Source organism: Neoarius graeffei, chromosome 20, assembly GCF_027579695.1.
Source record: "Neoarius graeffei isolate fNeoGra1 chromosome 20, fNeoGra1.pri, whole genome shotgun sequence".
NCBI classification, from domain to species: Eukaryota; Metazoa; Chordata; class Actinopteri; order Siluriformes; family Ariidae; genus Neoarius; species Neoarius graeffei.
Genome location: NC_083588.1, coordinates 16,797,144 through 16,817,397, shown reverse-complemented (window position 1 = coordinate 16,817,397; position 20,254 = coordinate 16,797,144). Strand labels below are relative to the sequence as shown.

General features: G+C 40.7%; 1 protein-coding gene across 1 annotated transcript in view; it reads left to right on the top strand.

The window, feature by feature from the left end:
* The first annotated feature begins 240 nt into the window (after positions 1–240).
* LOC132869195 (ethanolamine-phosphate cytidylyltransferase-like) overlaps positions 241–20,254 on the top strand; it is a 75,211-nt gene continuing 55,197 nt past the window's right edge. The window contains exon 1 of the mRNA XM_060902527.1: positions 241–470. Coding sequence (XP_060758510.1) covers positions 343–470 — 128 coding nt within the window. The 5' untranslated portion in view covers positions 241–342. The remainder of the gene's footprint in view (positions 471–20,254) is intronic.

Here is a 20,254-nt window from a genome sequence, read left to right as displayed (position 1 = left end):
ATTATTATTATTATTATTATTACAATCACTTCTACTGTATCAGAGCTGCGCGTGAGACCGTGACTGAAGGTCACGTGACTGTGACGCTATCAAATAAATCCGTGGGCTCGCGCACACTACAGCCGGGTACTATATGGTGTAAAGAAGCAGCCAATCACGGCGCGCTGTGCAGTCCGGCGGTGTGGATGCGCTCAGCCATCGTACGACTCTGCGGTCCTCGTGACGTCATTTCCCCGGCAAGAACAGGCGTCACTGTAAATACCGAGAACCGGCTCTCCCGGCCACTTCACACCTTCACACCGTAAACATTCGGCCGCAGCAGCAGCGGACAGAAATAAGAGGATGATGAAGAACGGACACCATGCGGCGGTCCGAGCCGGAGAGGAGGCGCAGGGGAGGCCGGGGACGGTGTCGGTGTCCTGCAGTCCCGAGAAGAGGAGACGGGTTGTGCGAGTGTGGTGTGACGGATGGTGAGTTCATCCACACAGATCCGTTCTCTACACTTTCCAGCACATGCACACATCTGCACACATCTGCACGCTGGAACACACGCGCTTTTGGTTTTAAAAGCAGCTCGCTGAACTCCATTTAGAGATCAAATGCGGCACTTTAGTGCGCCGCCGCGTCTCACTGCGGTATTTCCTTCAGGATCCGACACACACACATACACGCTTTACTGGCTCTCTGAAAACATACCTTGCAAACACAAAGCTCTCCAGGGTTTCTTGCAGTACAAATTATTAGATGGAAATCACTTTTGCTGCATTCTTCATCATCATCATCATCATCATCATCATCTTGTTCTTCATCCCATAGCCTGTAAGGGCCGTGAGGCACCAAGGATGACATTTTAACAGTCCAGTCCATCACTGGTGTATATTAGGGTGCATCAGTTGCCCTCACTTTCATAAAATCTGATGCATTTTTGTTCGGGTGTTCCTTTTCACCAATAAAGACATCCTGTAAAATTTTTTGACCATATTCAAAAGTCTAATGGTGGCACCATGAGGTTCATTTTTTTTTTTTTTTTCAAAACACGCTTATTTTATGTTTTCGCATAAGGTTTGAATCACAATGTTGGGCTCCATTTATTGATTTCTTGTGAGCCAGAGATCATGTTAAGAACCTTTGCAAGGGATTGAGAAGCATTAATGTGATTCATAATACATTTGTATTGTTTAAAAGTAGTTGAACAATGATTCAATGAACAGCTAAAACTCAAACTGTGCTTGATAATATATTTAGAATATGTACTAAAAATGTGTATCGAAGATATGTGGTATACTCTATAAGGTGCCATAATGTTTCATGAAAAGTGATCGAAATTTTGTCATAAAAGTCATAAAATAGCAGCTTTTTCCATAACTTTGAGCTCCTGGTGCCACTATTAAACTTTTGAATTTTGTCAAAATATTTCACCCAGTGTGTTTTCTTACCAAAAGGAACATAAAAACAAAAAAGCATCATGATCAGAGGAACTTTTCATTTTTAGGGGGCAACTGATGCACCCTAGTGTATGTGTCATATATATATATATATATATATATATATATATATATATATATATATATATATATATATACACACACACTACCGTTCAAAAGTTTGGGGTCACCCAGACAATTTTGTGTTTTCCATGAAAAGTCACACTTTTATTTACCACCATAAGTTGTAAAATGAATAGAAAATATAGTCAAGACATTTTTCTGGCCATTTTGAGCATTTAATCGACCCCACAAATGTGATGCTCCAGAAACTCAATCTGCTCAAAGGAAGGTCAGTTTTATAGCTTCTCTAAAGAGCTCAACTGTTTTCAGCTGTGCTAACATGATTGTACAAGGGTTTTCTAATCATCCATTAGCCTTCTGAGGCAATGAGCAAACACATTGTACCATTAGAACACTGGAGTGAGAGTTGCTGGAAATGGGCCTCTATACACCTATGGAGATATTGCACCAAAAACCAGACATTTGCAGCTAGAATAGTCATTTACCACATTAGCAATGTATAGAGTGGATTTCTGATTAGTTTAAAGTGATCTTCATTGAAAAGAACAGTGCTTTTCTTTCAAAAATAAGGACATTTTAAAGTGACCCCAGTGTGTGTGTGTGTGTGTGTGTGTGTGTGTGTATATATATATATATATATATATATATATATATATATATATATATAGGGCATTTTAAGCCATTATCTCACTGGCTTGCAAACATCATTCATGACAGAGTTTCAAAAGTATCTTGAAACATTCGCCAGGCTTCATCGCAAAGTGTCGCTCCTTCATCGCTGAAATTTTGAACCAGGGGCGTCACTAGGCCTTTTTTACTGGGGCACGTGCCCCAGTAAAAATCAGCTGTGCCCCAGTAAGAAAATGTTGAAAGATTTTCGTAACAAACTAGTTTCTTTGGCAGATCATTTATCTACTGTAAGTTGTAGGACAGAGTGTGTTTCAAACTTCTATCGCCTCTTCTTTCTAACTAATTTTCTGATTGGTCTGGGAGATTCTCACTGTAAGCATAGCGTGCGTGCGGCGTGCCATGAGTCCATTTAGCCTACTGGAGAGATGAGTCTACTCTTTGGATGAGTCAGAGAACGGCTCTGGATGAGTTAAGGTAGTGCGAAGTTTTTGCAACAAAACTAAGCAAACCATATTCTAACAAACCCATTAAACTACATCGAATTAAACGATATTAAATGACTTTTCCAGATGGATATCAGACAATTCTTCTCACGAAGCAGTGACAGATGAGGAGGAGGGTGAGAGAGGTAAGATTAAGGTTGTAGGCTATGTGCTAGTCAGTCATAACTAACCAGCTAAGTTCGTGAATCGTGAGAGTTGAGGTGACACGTTTAGCATCAGCATGCATTAAAAGCCCAAATGCCAACAATAAATTTTTTTGGGGACTGGGATGTGTTTTCCGTCTCATTGACCTATTCCTTGCATAACTTCATCCACGAGAGCATGAGAATTATCCACTTTGCATAGGCTGGGGACAGGTGCATTGTTAAGGTGCACTGTGCGGGGGGGGGCAGTGCCCCAGTAAAGCTTAATTCCTAGTGACGCCCCTGTTTTGAACATGTTCAAAAAGTTCGTGCGACAAAATTGCTCTCAAAATAGCCGCAAAGCTGTCGCGAACCCTTCTCAAGCCGGTTTCCGTGAGACAGCCAGTATCTCACTGGGCTGCAGCAGCCGGTGACTAGTTGGAGACACAACAAATTGCGATAAAATACGCGAATTAGTGACAATTTTCACTTGGAATCACACTGAATTGATATTCACATATTTTATCGCAATTGTTGGGTCTTTAAGTAGTCGCAGGCTGTCGCAGCCCAGTGAGATACTGGCTTTAAACTCGGCAGAGCCCATCCCTCTCTACGCTTGGACAGTTTAGAGTAGCCAGTTAGCCTAACTGCATGTATTTCGACTGTGGGGGAAACCCGGAGCAAACCCATGCAGACACGAGGAGAATGTGAAAACTCCACACAGAAAGGCTCGAACCCAGAACCTTCTTGCTGTGAGGCGACACCACCGTGCCGTCCCATTATCATCATCTGCTAAACTCAGTCCACCAGGTGTCTGGCAGTTTTGGACCCCCGAGTTTGAGTCCTATGAATTTTGAAGGTACTTGCGCAAGATGTGTGCAGTTCCTAGTAGTGCTGCTTTCTGAAGTTGTCGTGGTGTGATCTTGTTGAGCGCCAATGTCCTCAGATGTTTTTCCAAGGTCTTTGGGTGTTGCTCCCAGTGCTCCAACTACACAGGGTTCCCGCGGGTCCTTAAAAAGTCTTAAATACAACTTTCGGTTTTCAAGGCCTAAAAACGTCTTAAATTGTTTGGAATGACTGGAATTTTCGAAAGGGAGGTATTAAATTTAATATTGGACCGAACGAGTGAAATGTCTCCATCCGGTTTGGGGTATTTTTTTAACTGTAATTTTAAAAGTGACCAGCGTACCTTTTGGGGGAAGCATTGGTTCTGTGTGTTCTGTGCGTTCCGTAGATCAAGAGCTAACGTTAGGAGGCTACTGGAGGAAGTGTGGTGTGGTCTGGTGGTTGTGAAGAGTGAAGGCTAATTTATGCTGACAACGCAGTCCTCGCAGATGGTGTCGCAGATGGCGTCTGCGTAGCCCCCCCCTTCGCAGACGCTCTGCGCGCACCTCCCAAAAATTGTGACCACCGCAGAAGCCTCGCAGACAGCGTCGCAGACAAGAGGGCTCTGATTGGTCCACTCTACATCCGCTGTACACGCACTTCCGCTTCCCTACTTTCCCGGTTTGTTTTGTTTTCATGACCGCCATTTTTAAAAACACGAGCGAAGATGGAGCAGCACGAAGAGCGGTTGATCGAGGAAGTACGTACATCTATACGACTCCAGTTCTAGTCATTATAAGTAACCGGAGGATAAACACTCCACTAACCACACCCACCAACTACTCCTAGCGATTTCGCGACTTCGCGCCCCCTTGCGTTGTGGCGGTGAATAACATCGCGCACGCCTATTACTCCCCGCTCAACGATAAATTACAACTGTCTGCGAAAAGCTATCTGCGAAAGCCTTGTCGCAAGAGCATGCAGAGGTCCTGAGAGATACGCAGGTAGCTTACGTGGGCGCTAGAAAGCGTTGATAATTATGGGAAGATGTCTGTTTAACGACAAGTGGTTGGGGGATGACAAATACCCCCACAATAAGGAGAAGAATCGTTTGCGATAAAAAGCGCTGGATTGCACAAATGTGTTTAAAGATGGTAACGCAGCGCTGGGGACACGGCGGACTGGGAAACTGGTTTTTCACGGACACGAGGCGCGCGCGTGTGTGTTAGAGGTCAAGCGCTCCAGAGTGAAACGCAGGGGGGTTCGCGCATGCGCACAAGAGTCAGGTGGAAAATGGGACTTATAGGAAATACTACTACTACTACTAATAATAATAATGATTAGCATAATTTTTTTTCCATAATTAACATTGTTTATTGTACTAAGTTTAATATAAATATATAAAAAACCTTTATTTCAAAACTCAGTTAAAAAGAACTCCAGAAAATACAATAATTCTAAATATAGTACAATATAAATAATTTGTACAAAAAGTTTTTTTAGTTTTATTACTTATCGTCTATAACAGTGTTTTTAATATAATAATAAGAATAATATTAACAACCACTAATAATAATTAGTAGTAATAGTAATTATTATTGATTATTAATCATTACTACTTATGAATTAGTGATTAATAAGTACTAGGGATTATTAAATGCTATAAAATTAAGTTATTAAAATTATTACAATGAATTATTAACAAGTAGTAATTGGTAGACTACAAACAAATACTCATGGATTATAGATAATTTTTTTAAATAGTGAACATTGATATAAAATAACTGTACTACTACTACTAATAATAATAATAAACAATAACACTACTAGTAATACTTATTATTATTATCAGTTCAATTGTTATCAATGTTCACTATTAATAACAAATTATCTATAATCCATGAATAATTGTTTGTATCACTACTACTACTAATAATTACTACTTTTTTAATAATAATTTTAACTAATCTTATAACTCAATTTTATAGCATTTTAATAATCACTACTTATTATTTCTTAGTATAATTTAGTAGTTGATAATAATTACTACTTATTATTAAATTACATTTTGATAATCACTGCTTATTAAGTAGTAATTAATAATACTGAATTATAATAATTGCTACTCTATTAATTAATATAGCTAATAAGTAGTGATTATTAAAATGTTATAAAATTGAGTTATTTTTTAAAAAAGTATTATTAAAAAAGTAGTTATTATTATTATTATTATTATTAGTAGTAGTAGCAGTAGTAATACAAACAATTATTCATGGATTATAGACAATAATTAATGATTATTTTTGAATAATGAACATTGATATAACAATTGCACTGATGATAATTAGTTTAGTTATTACAACACATTGATTAATATTGATAATGGTTATGAAAGGTGACAGTTGTTTTTCTGTGTTTAATGTAATGCTGGGCGGCACGGTGGTGTAGTGGTTAGCGCTGTCGCCTCACAGCAAGAAGGTCCTGGGTTCGAGTCCCGTGGCCGGCGAGGGCCTTTCTGTGTGGAGTTTGCATGTTCTCCCCGTGTCCGCGTGGGTTTCCTCCGGGTGCTCCGGTTTCCCCCACAGTCCAAAGACATGCAGGTTAGGTTAACTGGTGACTCTAAATTGACCGTAGGTGTGAATGTGAGTGTGAATGGTTGTCTGTGTCTATGTGTCAGCCCTGTGATGACCTGGCGACTTGTCCAGGGTGTACCCCGCCCTTCGCCCGTAGTCAGCTGGGATGGGCTCCAGCTTGCCTGAGACCCTGTAGAAGGATAAAGCGGCTTGAGATAATGAGATGAGATGAGATAATGTAATGCTCTGATGATTGTATGACTGCATAAACAGGTTTATGCTGTTACCTGCTATAATGCAGAAGATACTCGAGAACTTCCTCAGCCAGCTGTATACTGTACGACACTCAGACTGATTTTGCTGTCGGACACAAAATCACACATCAAAGATAATCTTTGGGGATTGAAATAATGCCAGCTAAGGTTGTTCAGCTGGTTCTACTTGTTGTTTATTGTTTTCGTTTTTGAAATGATTCATGGTGTTTTCTCCAGTAAACACCAGTCTTCTCCTTGCTGCTACAGTAGTTCTGCAGGCCCAAAACACACGACTTTGGTGGTGTTTACATTAGACCGTATCAGCGGATCATCAGATTAACGTTTTTAAAACGATTCGCGTGCACACAGCAACGCCAATACACAGATACGCTAATCACATGACTAATTAGACGGCACGTCACATGATCCCAGTGCATATCGGGCATGCGCAAGTCACTCACCACTTGCAAGTGGAAGGATGGCAAGCGAACACCTTCTCCAGCAGATAAACACACCTGGCTGTGATGTTCATGTTCTCACTGAGTTTAAGCGCCTGAAGGAGGTAAATAAGTTGAAATGTGTAAATAAACCTCAGTGCGGCTCAGCGCTTCCTCCTGCGCTCCAAATCACTCCGCCCTGAACAGCGAGTGCCCTCTGGAGGGTGCGCACTCTGGCCCTGCGCAGCTCACAGAGCGCGCGAGTAAAGCGCACGAGCAGTGATTCGGGACTGAGCCGCTGTGTGTCGTTTCCTGTAGTCCGCGCCGTTTTTCAGCAGTCGCGTCACATGACCAATGTGGCATGACCAACGCCAGCGAATCAGGAAGGTGGATGTCACAGTGACGTTGTCCAATGACGACGTCAGCTAGAGCTCAGCACTGCGTTTCCTCGTTCCTCAATGTTTACACAGCACCGGATCAGATACGAACTGGGTTGAATACGTGGGCCCTGGCGGATTCAAGTTGTTCCGCCTGTGGAGTCGTTTCCCGGTGTTTTAATGTGCACGGACAGTGCATCCGCGACGAAAACGAGACGGATACGGTCTAATGTAAACACCACCTTTGCTTCAGCTGTTTGCATGTCTAACAGTTGCCATTGATGCACCCTGTTGTTCACCAGTTGTGTGCATTCTTCTTATAGTTAGTAAAAAAAACTATTGCAGAAAACAGTTTTAAGTTGTCATATTTATCATTTTCTTTGCCATAGAACATTCTTAATTTTTCCATTTAGAGGTCTTGAAAAGGTCTTAAAAGTCTTTAAATTTGTACTTGAAAAATGTGCAGATACCCTGCTACAACTGGCACTACTGTGGCTTTCTTTTCCCATAGTCTCTCAATTGCCACTCTCAGATCTTGGATTATTTATTATTACTTTCAGGGGCTTCAAAGTTTGGGAGAATAGCAGGGTACAAATAATTTACATCAGGGTGCAAAATGGTAAAATGTCTGCCAGCGGCAGACATACAGTAATGCACGCAAAGCATGCAGGGATATATATATATATATATATATATATATATATATATATATATATATATATATATAAAGAGAGAGAGAGAGAGAGAGAGAGAGAGAGATATGCAAGTACGAATTTTTCATGGGGCGGGATAGTTTGGAACAGGCCATCTAAAATTGGGATAACATTTACCCGGGACGGGTATTTGAGACCAGTCATCTAGCTTAAGCTTGATTAGCGTTGTTACGCATGCCAGTGTTTCCCACAGAAATTTTGGAGACTATGGGGGAGGTGCGGGGGTTGTTTAAAATTGAGTGATATGTTAAATATTAAGTTAATTACTGAAAAACTATTGATTAAAAAAACAGACACTGAGAAATGGTCCTATAAACAACTTTACCAATATAAAAGATTACCAGGACGACAAAAATGCAGAAAAATAGGCTTTACTTATCCAAATGCACCTGTTGGTTCAAAAGTTAAAGTGCAGAGAACCTCACAGCACAACATGAAGTTCCCTTAAAATATAATATAAATGCCTCAGCTTTCATGTAAGAAAAAAAAACTATTAATACTAGTACTGTGTGCAGGCAGTCTCTCCTGAAGACTAAATTAAACAATAATTATAAACTAATAAAATAAATGACTCAGGCTTCATAGAAGAAAAAAACAATTGGAACAGAATCTCACAGTATGATGCTGAAGCTGCCTAAACAATGGAAAATAAAATACCATTTTGGCAAAAACGTTGGCATCCGTTAATTTCTTGTATTAAGTAAAAAAAAATATGTTGCCAGATACTGCTGACGTTTTACAGCCCAAAATATGTTCAAAACCCGCCAAAATGCACTTAAAACCGCCCAAATTGTGCGGGAAAACGCGCAATCTGGCAACACAGGCGGCAGTAATGGCTGCACTCGTGTCGAGGATGTAAACAGTTGACGCGGCAACGGACATACGTGACATAGTGGATGTAATTTACGTTCACAACTTTTTTTGCTGTCAGAAATATTTAATATTAAATTTTGTGACTCGACTGACAATAGCCGGCGGCATAACAAGCCATAGCCGGCGATTTGCCGCTGGTGACCGGCTACTTTTGAGACCGCTGTACTTTTTTTTTCTGCATAAATTCCAGGTTACTAAAGCAATGACTGCAATAGACTAGTCTTCAGCCTCAGAAATGGAAAAAAAACAAAACAAAACCATCTCCAACAACTCTACTTTCCCTTGTTGCTGAGGAGGTAGGCCACACTGAAAAGTACATATTTTGTCCATTCAGTATGCATCTTTTACTCTGAATGTAGTGCACCCTTTAAATAATAAAAAAAATAATAATAATTGGACCACTGTTGTACCTTTAGAGTAATAGTTCAAAGTTATACGTCACGTCTTTCCAGGTAAAAGATGCACACGAAATTTGTAAAAAAGTATACCACCACCACCCCACTCTCGAGGATACCGCCCCAGCAGCAAGGAAATGTACAGTTTAGTACGCTTTATTTCTAAAGGTGTAAGTTACAACACTGCATAAACTAACATTGGGTCAGTGTAAAACAAATCCTGTAGAAATTTTAAGAAGCAAGGTAAATTTCGCTGAATTTCATACAAATGAAGTTACCAGGGAACTCATGAGTCCACCAGCTTTGTCTTTCCCCCCCTTTCCATGAGTTAACCCTTGAATTTTTATGAATTTGCAAGCTGTGTGTACGATGTTATTTCTGATAAAAGTCCAGAGAGCATACATGTCAAGTTATACGGGTTCCTCGTATTTTGTACGGGAATATGCAATTTTTTGGCTAATACGGCGTACACTGATTTCCATACGGGAAAATTATGTTTTGTATCAGAGATTTTCTTCCGTTACTCCGAGAAAAATTTCTTAGCATCCACCATTTATTTTTTCAAAACACGCATACCCAATGAAACGGAACTATTTTCGATTTATGTGGTTTTATAGTTGCACATGGTTTTCTCGGTCATTTAAGTTTATTGGCTCGGACTGCCCAGACTTCTGTGATGGCTGCAGAAGTTATGTTCTGCCAATTTCTCGTGGAACACAACATCCCCACTACACAGGTAAGCATTTGTGTTTTTTGTTTTTTTTTTAAGTTTTTACTGTTTGCATGTAGGAAAGCTTCCTCCATTATGATGATTTAGGGAGGTGATACTGGGAGTCGCCATTTATACAACGGCAACTGTAGTTACCCGGCGATTTCTGGTTTCACTTCCCTAAAACATTTTAATTGCTGATAGACATTATATGTAGACACAGATGACCAACACTCGTTACTACCATCAGTCATCAGTAAACTGGAAAAGTATTGAATGAAGAGTAATGGTGGTAACGACCGTTGGTAACCTGTCTCTAAGGCTACATCCACACGACAACGGCAACGAGATGTTATTTAAAAAAATATCGCGTCCACATGGGCAACAGATCAGTAAAATATCAGGTACATATGGCAACGCAACGCTTGCTGAAAATGATGCAATACACATGCCACACCTCTAGGGGCGCTGTAAGACGGTCCCTTCGGAGACACCAGAACAATAGAAGAAGTAAGGACGCATGCGCATAAACTATTATGCGCGAGACTTCATATTAACCACAAAGTCAGAAAAATCTGTTCGTAAAATTACATTATAATGACCAAATACAATGAAAAGTATTTTTCCAGTCTCACCTGTGAAAGGTAATCCCATGTGATCTCGTTTGGACGGCAAACCTGTTGGTACAGTTAAACGCAGCACATGAATGAGGCATCTTTATTCTCCGCTTTGACCCATCCAATATGGCGGCGAGGATGACGTATGATTCTACGCGGAAGGCGGCGTCTTTAATGGTCCGGAATAAATTGAATGCTACACGTTGATGGATTAATTTGTTCTTCTACGCCCTTTTTGAGGAATGTATTGTAGGACTTAAACCAACATCTGAAGAGGTGAGATCGCTCCTTTTTTTCCCCCCCATTTTTGCTGGCGGGATTGACTCTGCCCTAACTCTCTCTCACTTTGCACCATTACACAATAAATATTCACAGTGAAAATATTTTGTAAGCGTGTTTCATGAACCAAGTTATAGGATTTGTTGACAACTCACATCGAGTTCGTTACACTTCTACCCGGCGTGAAGCACATGTGGTTGTGCCTTCATCGTAAACAAATCCGTTCTACTCATCCAGACAACTTCGCAACGGCGCCGTTGCCAGATTTTTCCGCTCTGGAACCCGTTCTCAAAAGATTTCGTTTTGGGGCACCCAAAACGCCAGTGCCGTGTGGACGCCAGGCCGAAACGATAAACAATTTTATCAGATTCACCTGAATCCGTTGCCGTGTGGACAGGGCCTAAAATGTGTAGTAGGGGATGGAAGCAATTTAACACCATCTACATGTTTGCTGTGCTCTGCTACCGTCTCTGCTACTGTGTTGGACTAACGTTACTGCTCGACTTCCCCATTTTAGTTAATAGGCTACAGATAAAAAGGTTGTTCATTGCTCAGCAAGCCCCGCCCACTATCAACAGGGCAAATAACATGAGGGAGGGTTAACAACACTAGCTAGTTCATTGCTCAGCAAGCAAGCCCCGCTATCAACAGAGCAATGAACATAGCGTGTCACTTCCTTCTCTGGGTGGAGTCTTGCCAAATGACGATTGAAGTTCGAGGTTGTCCCCGTCGTCTCCTCGATAGTTCTACAATATGGACCACATAGCAGTGCATTTTTTTTCCCCACTGCACGAGAAGTCTGTATAAGCAAAGCGGACAATCCTAGGAGCGTTCTCTCCAGGCATTTTAGCGCCATTAACGTTAGTTTGTTCCTGAACATGACGTATGAACAGATGAATGTGCATCCTCTTGCACGAAATTTGTATAACATTTAATGGAGATATAAATATCTTATGCCAAAATTATGGCATGGTACAAAAAAAAAGAAAAAAATTAGTCCGAATGCAGTTAATGCACGAGTCCGAGTCATCAGTGCTCAAGTCCAAGTCAAGTCACGAGCCGGACTCGAGTACTCCAAGCCTGGCTTATAGACTAAAAATGTATATTATAATGTCAGAAATCAGTCTATAAACACAAGTCTTCATGAATGCACAACTGCAAAGGAGACAAAATACTGTCAGTGTTTATTATCAAATAATTACATAAGTACAAAATGATGTAAATAACACTAAATAAAACGTTGGACTCTGCTTACAGTCAGTCATCCAGGCATATGGATACAGGTTCCCTTACTGTTCTATATTTAACTATTGTAATGGTCTCTCACGCACAAATATGTCCACACAGCAGAAATATGACCTTTGGATGCTCATTCAACACCAGAGAATTTGCTGCGTTTGTGAATCTGGGTGGGGAGGGATTTCCAGGTGAGTTATGAGAATTTCAGGCAAGTAGCATTGTCTCACATCCAGGTCACCAGTGAGCAAGTTCAAGTCATCATGCAGGCCGTAGTGTAAGCCTGACGTTTTTGGTGTCTTGGCCCACAGTGAAAACGCAAACAAGCGAGCCAGAATGTTTGCAGAATGGGTTTGTGTCAGAATGACCCGTGTTTTGAGGGCAGGCTGTTTCACCGTCACCTGGTGCATCTGGCTTGTATATGAAAACCAAAAAAAAGTTGGGGAAATGCTTTGAATTCATGCACATGCACACCAGGATTATGGTGGCTTTCTCTTGGAGAATTCCAGCCATTTCTCTCCATCTCCCTATTGTACTTCGCTGGAATGTTGTGGAATTTTTCACATGCCGAAATATTAAACGGTGGAATCAGCAGAATAAACATGGAGCATCAGTATAACTTCAGGGCCTGTTGATCACATTTGGCTCTCGTCTATTAGTTTATCTTGTTTGTTTTGTTTCCCCCCCACACACGCACACATTCAAGGTTGCTTTGCGAATAAATAAATTGCAGCTCTTTCTGTGTGCCATGACAAGTGCAGACCTGAGTTTGAAGAGTTTGTCAGTTTATAATATTACAGCGCAAAGTTCTGGACTTAAGTTGAGATTTGATCTCATTAACTGTTTTTGACAGAATAATTTAATCCACAAAAGTTTAGTCAGACTGACCTGATATCGTACAATATCCCCCGCTGGCAACTCTGCCATAACTCTGGTAAAATGCGACTGGATTGAACGAAATTGCAATACGCGCATTACGACATATAACAAAGAATCCTGTCAAGTTTCGTGAATTTCCTCCAAAAATTGTGAGAGGAGTTGATTTCAGAAGGTGAGCACCCTTCCTGGGATGGATGGACATCGCCATGACATAAATCCCCCTTTGGGCCTTTCGGCCAGCGGGGGATTTAAAAAAAATTAAATATAATAATAATAATAATAATAATAATAATTTTAATCTTTTTGCCAAATGACAGGAAATTTCTCCAAAAATTGTGAGGGAAGTTGATTTCAGAAAGCAAGCACAGCTTGATGAAATTGCCAAAGTTTGTTAATAATCAAGGGCATAACTCTGGGAAAATCTGCCCAAATTAAACAAAATTTCAATATGCATATAACGGTCAGACAACAATGCCTTTTGCCAAGTTTGGTGAAATTCCTCCACAAATTGTGAGAGGAGTTGATTTCAGAAGACCGTACACCCTCATAAAAAATTGTCAAAGTTATTTAATCAAGGGTCAAAACTCTGGTCAAATTTTCACAAACTAAATTAAATCGCAATATGTATATTACCGTCATATAACAATGCCTTTTGCCAAGTTTCGTGAAATTCTTCAAAAAAAAAAATTTGAGAGTGGAGTTGATTTCAGAGGCTTCCCGGGACAGACAGAAATCGCCACAACAATCCCCCTTCCGGCCTTTCAGCCAGCGGGGAATACAAACTGCCTAAAAGTTTAGTGGTGGTCATTTTCAGGCTTTATTTCAATAAACCTATGGTGTAATGGTGTAATGTATTTTCTACAGACTTTTTCTAGATACTGCTACCTATTATCTGTCTTATTCAATTCAAATAGATTGTAAAACATAGTCTAGCTAATGCTAACTGGGCACTATTATCCATTAATAACAACTAGTTCTAACTTTTCACCACAGCGGATCTGTTGCACATATTTGACTTGGCATAGGTTTTAGACCGGATGCCCTTCCTGACACAACCCTCCCCAATCTATCCAGGCTTGGGACCGGCACCAAGCGTGCACTGATTTGTAGAACCTCAGGGTATTTTTACATAACCTGCATGCAGGGGCGCAGATAGGAATTTTGAACTGGGGGGGACTGAGCTGTCAGCAAATGATTCAATTTTGTGTATATATATATATATATATATATGACCGTTCAAAAGTTTGGGGTCACTTTGAAATGTCCTTATTTTTGAAAGAAAAGCACTGTTCTTTTCAAGGAAGATCACTTTAAACTAATCAGAAATCCACTCTATACATTGCTAATGTGGTAAATGACTATTCTAGCTGCAAATGTCTGGTTTTTGGTGCAATATCTCCATAGGTGTATAGAGGCCCATTTCCAGCAACTCTCACTCCAGTGTTCTAATGGTACAATGTGTTTGCTCATTGCCTCAGAAGGCTAATGGATGATTAGAAAACCCTTGTACAATCATGTTAGCACAGCTGAAAACAGTTTAGCTCTTTAGAGAAGCTATAAAACTGACCTTCCTTTGAGCAGATTGAGTTTCTGGAGCATCACATTTGTGGGGTCGATTAAATGCTCAAAATGGCCAGAAAAATGTCTTGACTATATTTTCTATTCATTTTACAACTTATGGTGGTAAATAAAAGTGTGACATAACATTTTAACATAGCCTATGGAAATCCAAAGTTTGCACATTATCATCATGCACAGAAATTGCAAAACTGCAAAACTAGTTTTAAAACCGCTAAGTTCCAACTGTTAAACATAGTGAGAGGCTGGGCTACGTGTGTGTGTGTGTGTAAAGTGTAAACCAGTGCATCCTGACTTTCTAACTATGCCTGTGTGTTGCGTGAGCGGCAGTCAGTCAACAACTCTTCGCAAAGTTTCCTTATGAAACAATATGCTCGCTGAAATTATGGCAGGGAACGCCAGATTAAACATTAAAACTGCCTTCTGAGCACTGTATCTACAGGCTACCACCGAAAGAAGGAGGCTACCAGAAAGGCATCTCTACTCCGTACGATTTTACTTTCACTACGACATTACTTTGAACAGACTATCAAAAAATTGCAAAGTGATATGATAAAGTAAGGCACAGTTTACTTACAGTCGGTTTTTTTTTAAAAAAATGATGCAATCGTTTTCTGCCTTTTGGCACCCTTCATCATGCCGTGTTGGGGTCCTGAACTAGGAGGCGCTGTCCCCGATATACCTGTCAAACTTGTGGGTAACCATAGCAACCAAGCTTGAGCTCGCAACCTGTGCAGTTGCAGCTATGTCTGTACTGCTGTGCACCTCAATAAACCGAATGGTAATTAGTCTTTTGATTTTTCCGTGAGGTTTGCCTTATGCAAAGAAAGACAGCATAGACATTTTTTCCTCCCTATAAGTGGGGGGGACCGAACGAGGTGAATTTAAATCTGGGTGGGACGAATCCCCCCCGTCCCCCCCTCTATCTGCGCCCGTGCCTGCATGTATTTGAACTGTGGGGGAAACCGGAGCACCCGGAAGAAACCTACACAAACACAGGGAGAACATGCAAACTCCACACAGAAAGGCCCCTGTCAGCCATGAGGTTCGAACCCGGAACCTTCTTGCTGTGAGGCAACAGTGCTAACCACTGCACCACCCAACGAGTATAGTAGGGTGCATCAGTTGCCCCCCAAAAATGAAAAGTTCCTCCGATCATGATGCATTTTTGTTTTTATGTTCCTTTTGGTAAGAAAACACACTGGGTGAAATATTTTGACAAAATTCAAAAGTTTAATGGTGGCACCAGGAGCTCAAATTTATGGAAAAAGCTGCTATTTTATGACTTTTATGACAAAATTTCGATCACTTTTCATGAAACATTATGGCACCTTATAGAGTATACCAAATATCTTCGATACACATTTTTAGTACATATTCTAAATATATTATCAAGCACAGTTTGAGTTTTAGCTGTTCATTGAATCATTGTTCAACTACTTTTAAACAATACAAATGTATTATGAATCACATTAATGCTTCTCAATCCCTTGCAAAGGTTCTTAACATGATCTCTGGGTCACAAGAAATCAATAAATGGAGTCCAACATTGTGAGTCAAACCTTATGCGAAAACATAAAATAAGCGTGTTTTGGCAAAAAATGAATCTCATGGTGCCACCATTAGACTTTTGAATATGGTCAAATAATTTTACAGGATGTCTTTATTGGTGAAAAGGAACACCCAAACAAAAATGCATCAGATTTTATGAAAGTGAGGGCAACTGATGCACCCTAGAGTATAGTTATAATAATAAGAATTTAAACAGCTCTCTCACAGTCATGGTCATTTTAAAATGTAGAGTAAAGAAGGCCAAAAAGAAGATCATGGCCAGGCTAAGAGGAAACAGTGTTTGAGGACAATTTTTTTTTTTTAAGCTGAAATTTGAAACCGGGCCAAAAGACAGCGAGTGAGTTATGGAAATACAATGGGGTGAAATTTCAAGATCAGGGGAAATTTTATCACCTATAGCTTCAACATCTTATCAAGATCTTACACAAAACTATACAGGCTAATCACTAGATCACTGTATTATCTTGGCACACTTGAGGTAAATATCTTGAATTATCAGCTAAACTGTTCCTTTTATGGCAGTGGTCTGCACAGGCTGAACAGTACATGATGTGATACACAGAGCTTTTAGCACTTCACATGGCATGCGTATTGCATAATATATTCATTTGAGTATTCGAAGCAATCAGGGTCAAAGTCTCCCTCATCGCCACAGAAACATCCAGAAGACCAAAGTCTGCTCATCCCAAACATTCCTGTTCCCTCGCTGACAATCAGGTCTGGGCAAAGTGCAGGATGAGCCAACATTGACAAGTTAGAAAGTGAGTAAGGTGGTTATCTCTGGTTGTTCAGGGCTGGCTCATCTCCAACTCCATGAATGGAAAAATTTTGAACGGGACCAGAAAAAGTACCATGTAATTGATCTTCTATTGCCAGCGTAAAAGTGACTGAGGCCCCTGGGTCACATGTTAATTTTTCAATGTATAATTTTTACTTGCTTGTTCAGTCCTTATTTCAAAACCTTAGCAATAAACTAATGCAAGATCAGTTACCTGATTATTGTGCAAAGCTCTAAATGTTCTTTCTGGAGGTGATCTTTTTCTTGATTAGTGGAGAAGGAGCTCAGGTGTTATTTGGGTGTCTGCTAACCAGTTCCAGTAATTAATATTTCATGGTCCTTTGATGATGCTGTTGTAACCATAAGCCTTCTTAAAGGAACAGTGGAACCTGATTGGCAAGGTCTTCCTCTCCATGACGTACACACACACGCACACAAATTCCAACCATAACTAAGCATCGGTAACATCAACCCCTTCCATTCTGTTCCCAGCCTCTAAACAACTCTTCACATAGAGCTGCATCTGCAGCCTAATCTTGGTTCACAACTCAGGGTTTGTTTTTTTAAATGTTGATTCACGATCACGAATAGAAAGACTTGTGCGCTGCCCAATTTGTGTTCCTGAGGCAAAGTTTAAAGGGACATTTCACCAGAAAATGCTCATGTTGTTGCAAAGCGATTAAACCATATAGGAAACGCCACCATATGCTGTTGTGCAAAGTGACTTGTAGTGGTTCTGGGAGCGTGTGGCTTTGTCTTGACTTAGCTTGATAAAGATAACATACAAACATAAAACCCTCTGGCTGGTCACATGTTTCTTGTGTTTGTGAGAATAAAACTTGCTTCAAGTCAAGTCAAGTCAACTTTACTGTCAAATATGCTGTACGTGCTCGACATACAGCACAGATGAAATTTCAGTCCTCTCTGACCCACGGTGCAAACAGGCAATGCAATAAATAAAAATAGAATAATTGAAAAAACAAACAATATAAACAGTATAAACACTCTAGATAGGAACTAGACATAGACTAAACACTCAGACAAACAATATAAACAGTATAAATAAACAGTATAAACACTAGATAAGAACTAGACATAGACTAAACACTCATATATACATACATATATATATACACACACACACACGTAAATTGGTGCAAATAAACAAACAGTCAAGGGCACTTGAGGTATAGCAGGTAAACATGAAATAAGCAGTATAAACAAACTAGCAGCTGTTAAAGGTCCCATGGCATGACATTTTCACTTTCTGAGGTTTTTTAACGTTAAAATGAGTTCCTCTGACCTTCTTAAGTCACCCCAGTGGCTAGAAATTTCATAATGTGTAAACCAAACTATGCCCAACATTTGAGAATGGCGCGTCAAAACGGCACGTTGATAAACTCTTCCCTTTACTACGTCAGCAAGGGAGATGATCCCCACGCCCCCCCCTCTGGATTCACACCCACTGTATGGATTGCCCCGCCCAGTTGTAGTGAGGAGACCATAGAGGACACAACATGGCGTCACCTAAGCGAGCGAAACATGGAAACATGTACATGGATGTGACAACATAGAAAAGAGTCTGTTTTTACTGCCGACGGGAGAGCCCCTGAAGACGCAGTGGCTTAATTTTATTTACTTCAATAATACGCCATCGAGTCTACCTAAGACGGTGTATGTTTGTCGGAAGCATTTTCCTGATGAATGTTTCCACAACTTGGGACAGTACAGGGCAAGTTTTGCACATCAACTGTCACTGAAGCCTGGGTCCGTACCAAGCATCCCTGCCGCATCAGCCACAAACAGTGAACAAGTAAGTGTATAACTGTTAAGTCGTTTTGCCGTGTTTTAAAATCGGTGCCACGTTAGCCTTGCAATGGCTACATTAGCTGTGCAGCTAACCACTTCCTACAGTTAGCCAGGTACTCTGCGCTACAAAACCAAAAAGCATGCAGCATGCTCTGTTAAACTGAGTTTAGTCTGGAAATTGACTGTAACTTATGAGCTTATGTTTTGCCGTGTTTTAAAATCGGTGCGTTAGCCTTGCAATGGCTACATTAGCTGTGCAGCTAACCGCTTCCTGCAGTTAGCCAGGTACTCTGCGCTACAAAACCAAAAAGCATGCAGCATGCTCTGTTATAATAGCCAATCAAAACAGTTTTTACAAAGACACCCACATTCTTTTTTTTAAGTCACTCGTTCATTTTATTTGTTTGTTTGTTCAGTAAAAACCCAAACATTTGTTGAATTAATTTTATTTCCTCGCGTCGCACCTTAATGACGTCAGTATGCGGTATTTTTCCCTTCGCGGTTTGTTCCTTCTCTCTCGCCATAGTAAGACACCCACATCTGTTTGTTCTGACCCACTGGAGGTAGCGTCACAGTGCTGTTAGCCAATCAGAGGTAACACGTTTACATTTCATGAATATTAATGATAAGACCCGCCCTCACCCTCTACCCTTCCCCGCCTCCTGCTTCTCATTAGCAAAACGACGCACTGGGAAAAGCGCTGAAATGGGGCTTTCTCCCAGGAGGCTATATCTACGTGCCGAGGGTTCATTTCGAGAAAGGCTGCGGATATAACATCCGGAAACCTCCACGAGCCCGTTTAAAGCATCAACAAACCACCATGCCATGGGACCTTTAAGGTGAGGTAGTGCGGAATAGTGCAAATGAGCGAGGTAAAGTGAGATGTGCGGTCCCTGAGTTCAGTGTGTTAATGAACGATGAGATGTATGTATGTGTGTGTGTGTGTGTTTGCGGGGGGGGGGAACTGTGAGGATGAAAGGCATTACATAGATGTAAAGTGATATTAGGTCTCCATCCATCCTCTATACTGCTTATCCATTCAGGTCATGGGGAAGCTGGAGCCAATCCCAGCTGACTTTGGGTGAGAGGAGGGGTACACTCTGGACAGTTTGCCAAACTATCACAGGGCAACAAAGACAAACAACCATTCACACTCATGGGCAATTTAAAGTAGCCAGTTGATCTAATCCCATGCCTTTGGACTGTGGGAGGAAAACACCACAAACATGAGAACTACATGCAAACTCCACACAGAAAGGCCCCAATTGGGCATGAGGTTCAAACTCCGAACCTTCTTGCTCTGTGGTAACAGAGCTAACCAATGAACCACCGTGCCACCCCATATTAGGCCTCATGGTTATTTATTTTAGTGCCACATGACTGATGAGTTAAGCACAATTGCATAATTTTATTTTAATTGCAAAACAGACCAAAACCATTTAAACAGTGATTCTGCTTCACCTCCCCTAACCTCCAAGTGCAGTGAGAATCACCTGGATACTTTGTTTACCTGAAAGTACCTGGAAGTACTTTCTACTTTCAGGGTTTGCAATAAGTACCACTGTCTAACAACCATATTATGACAAG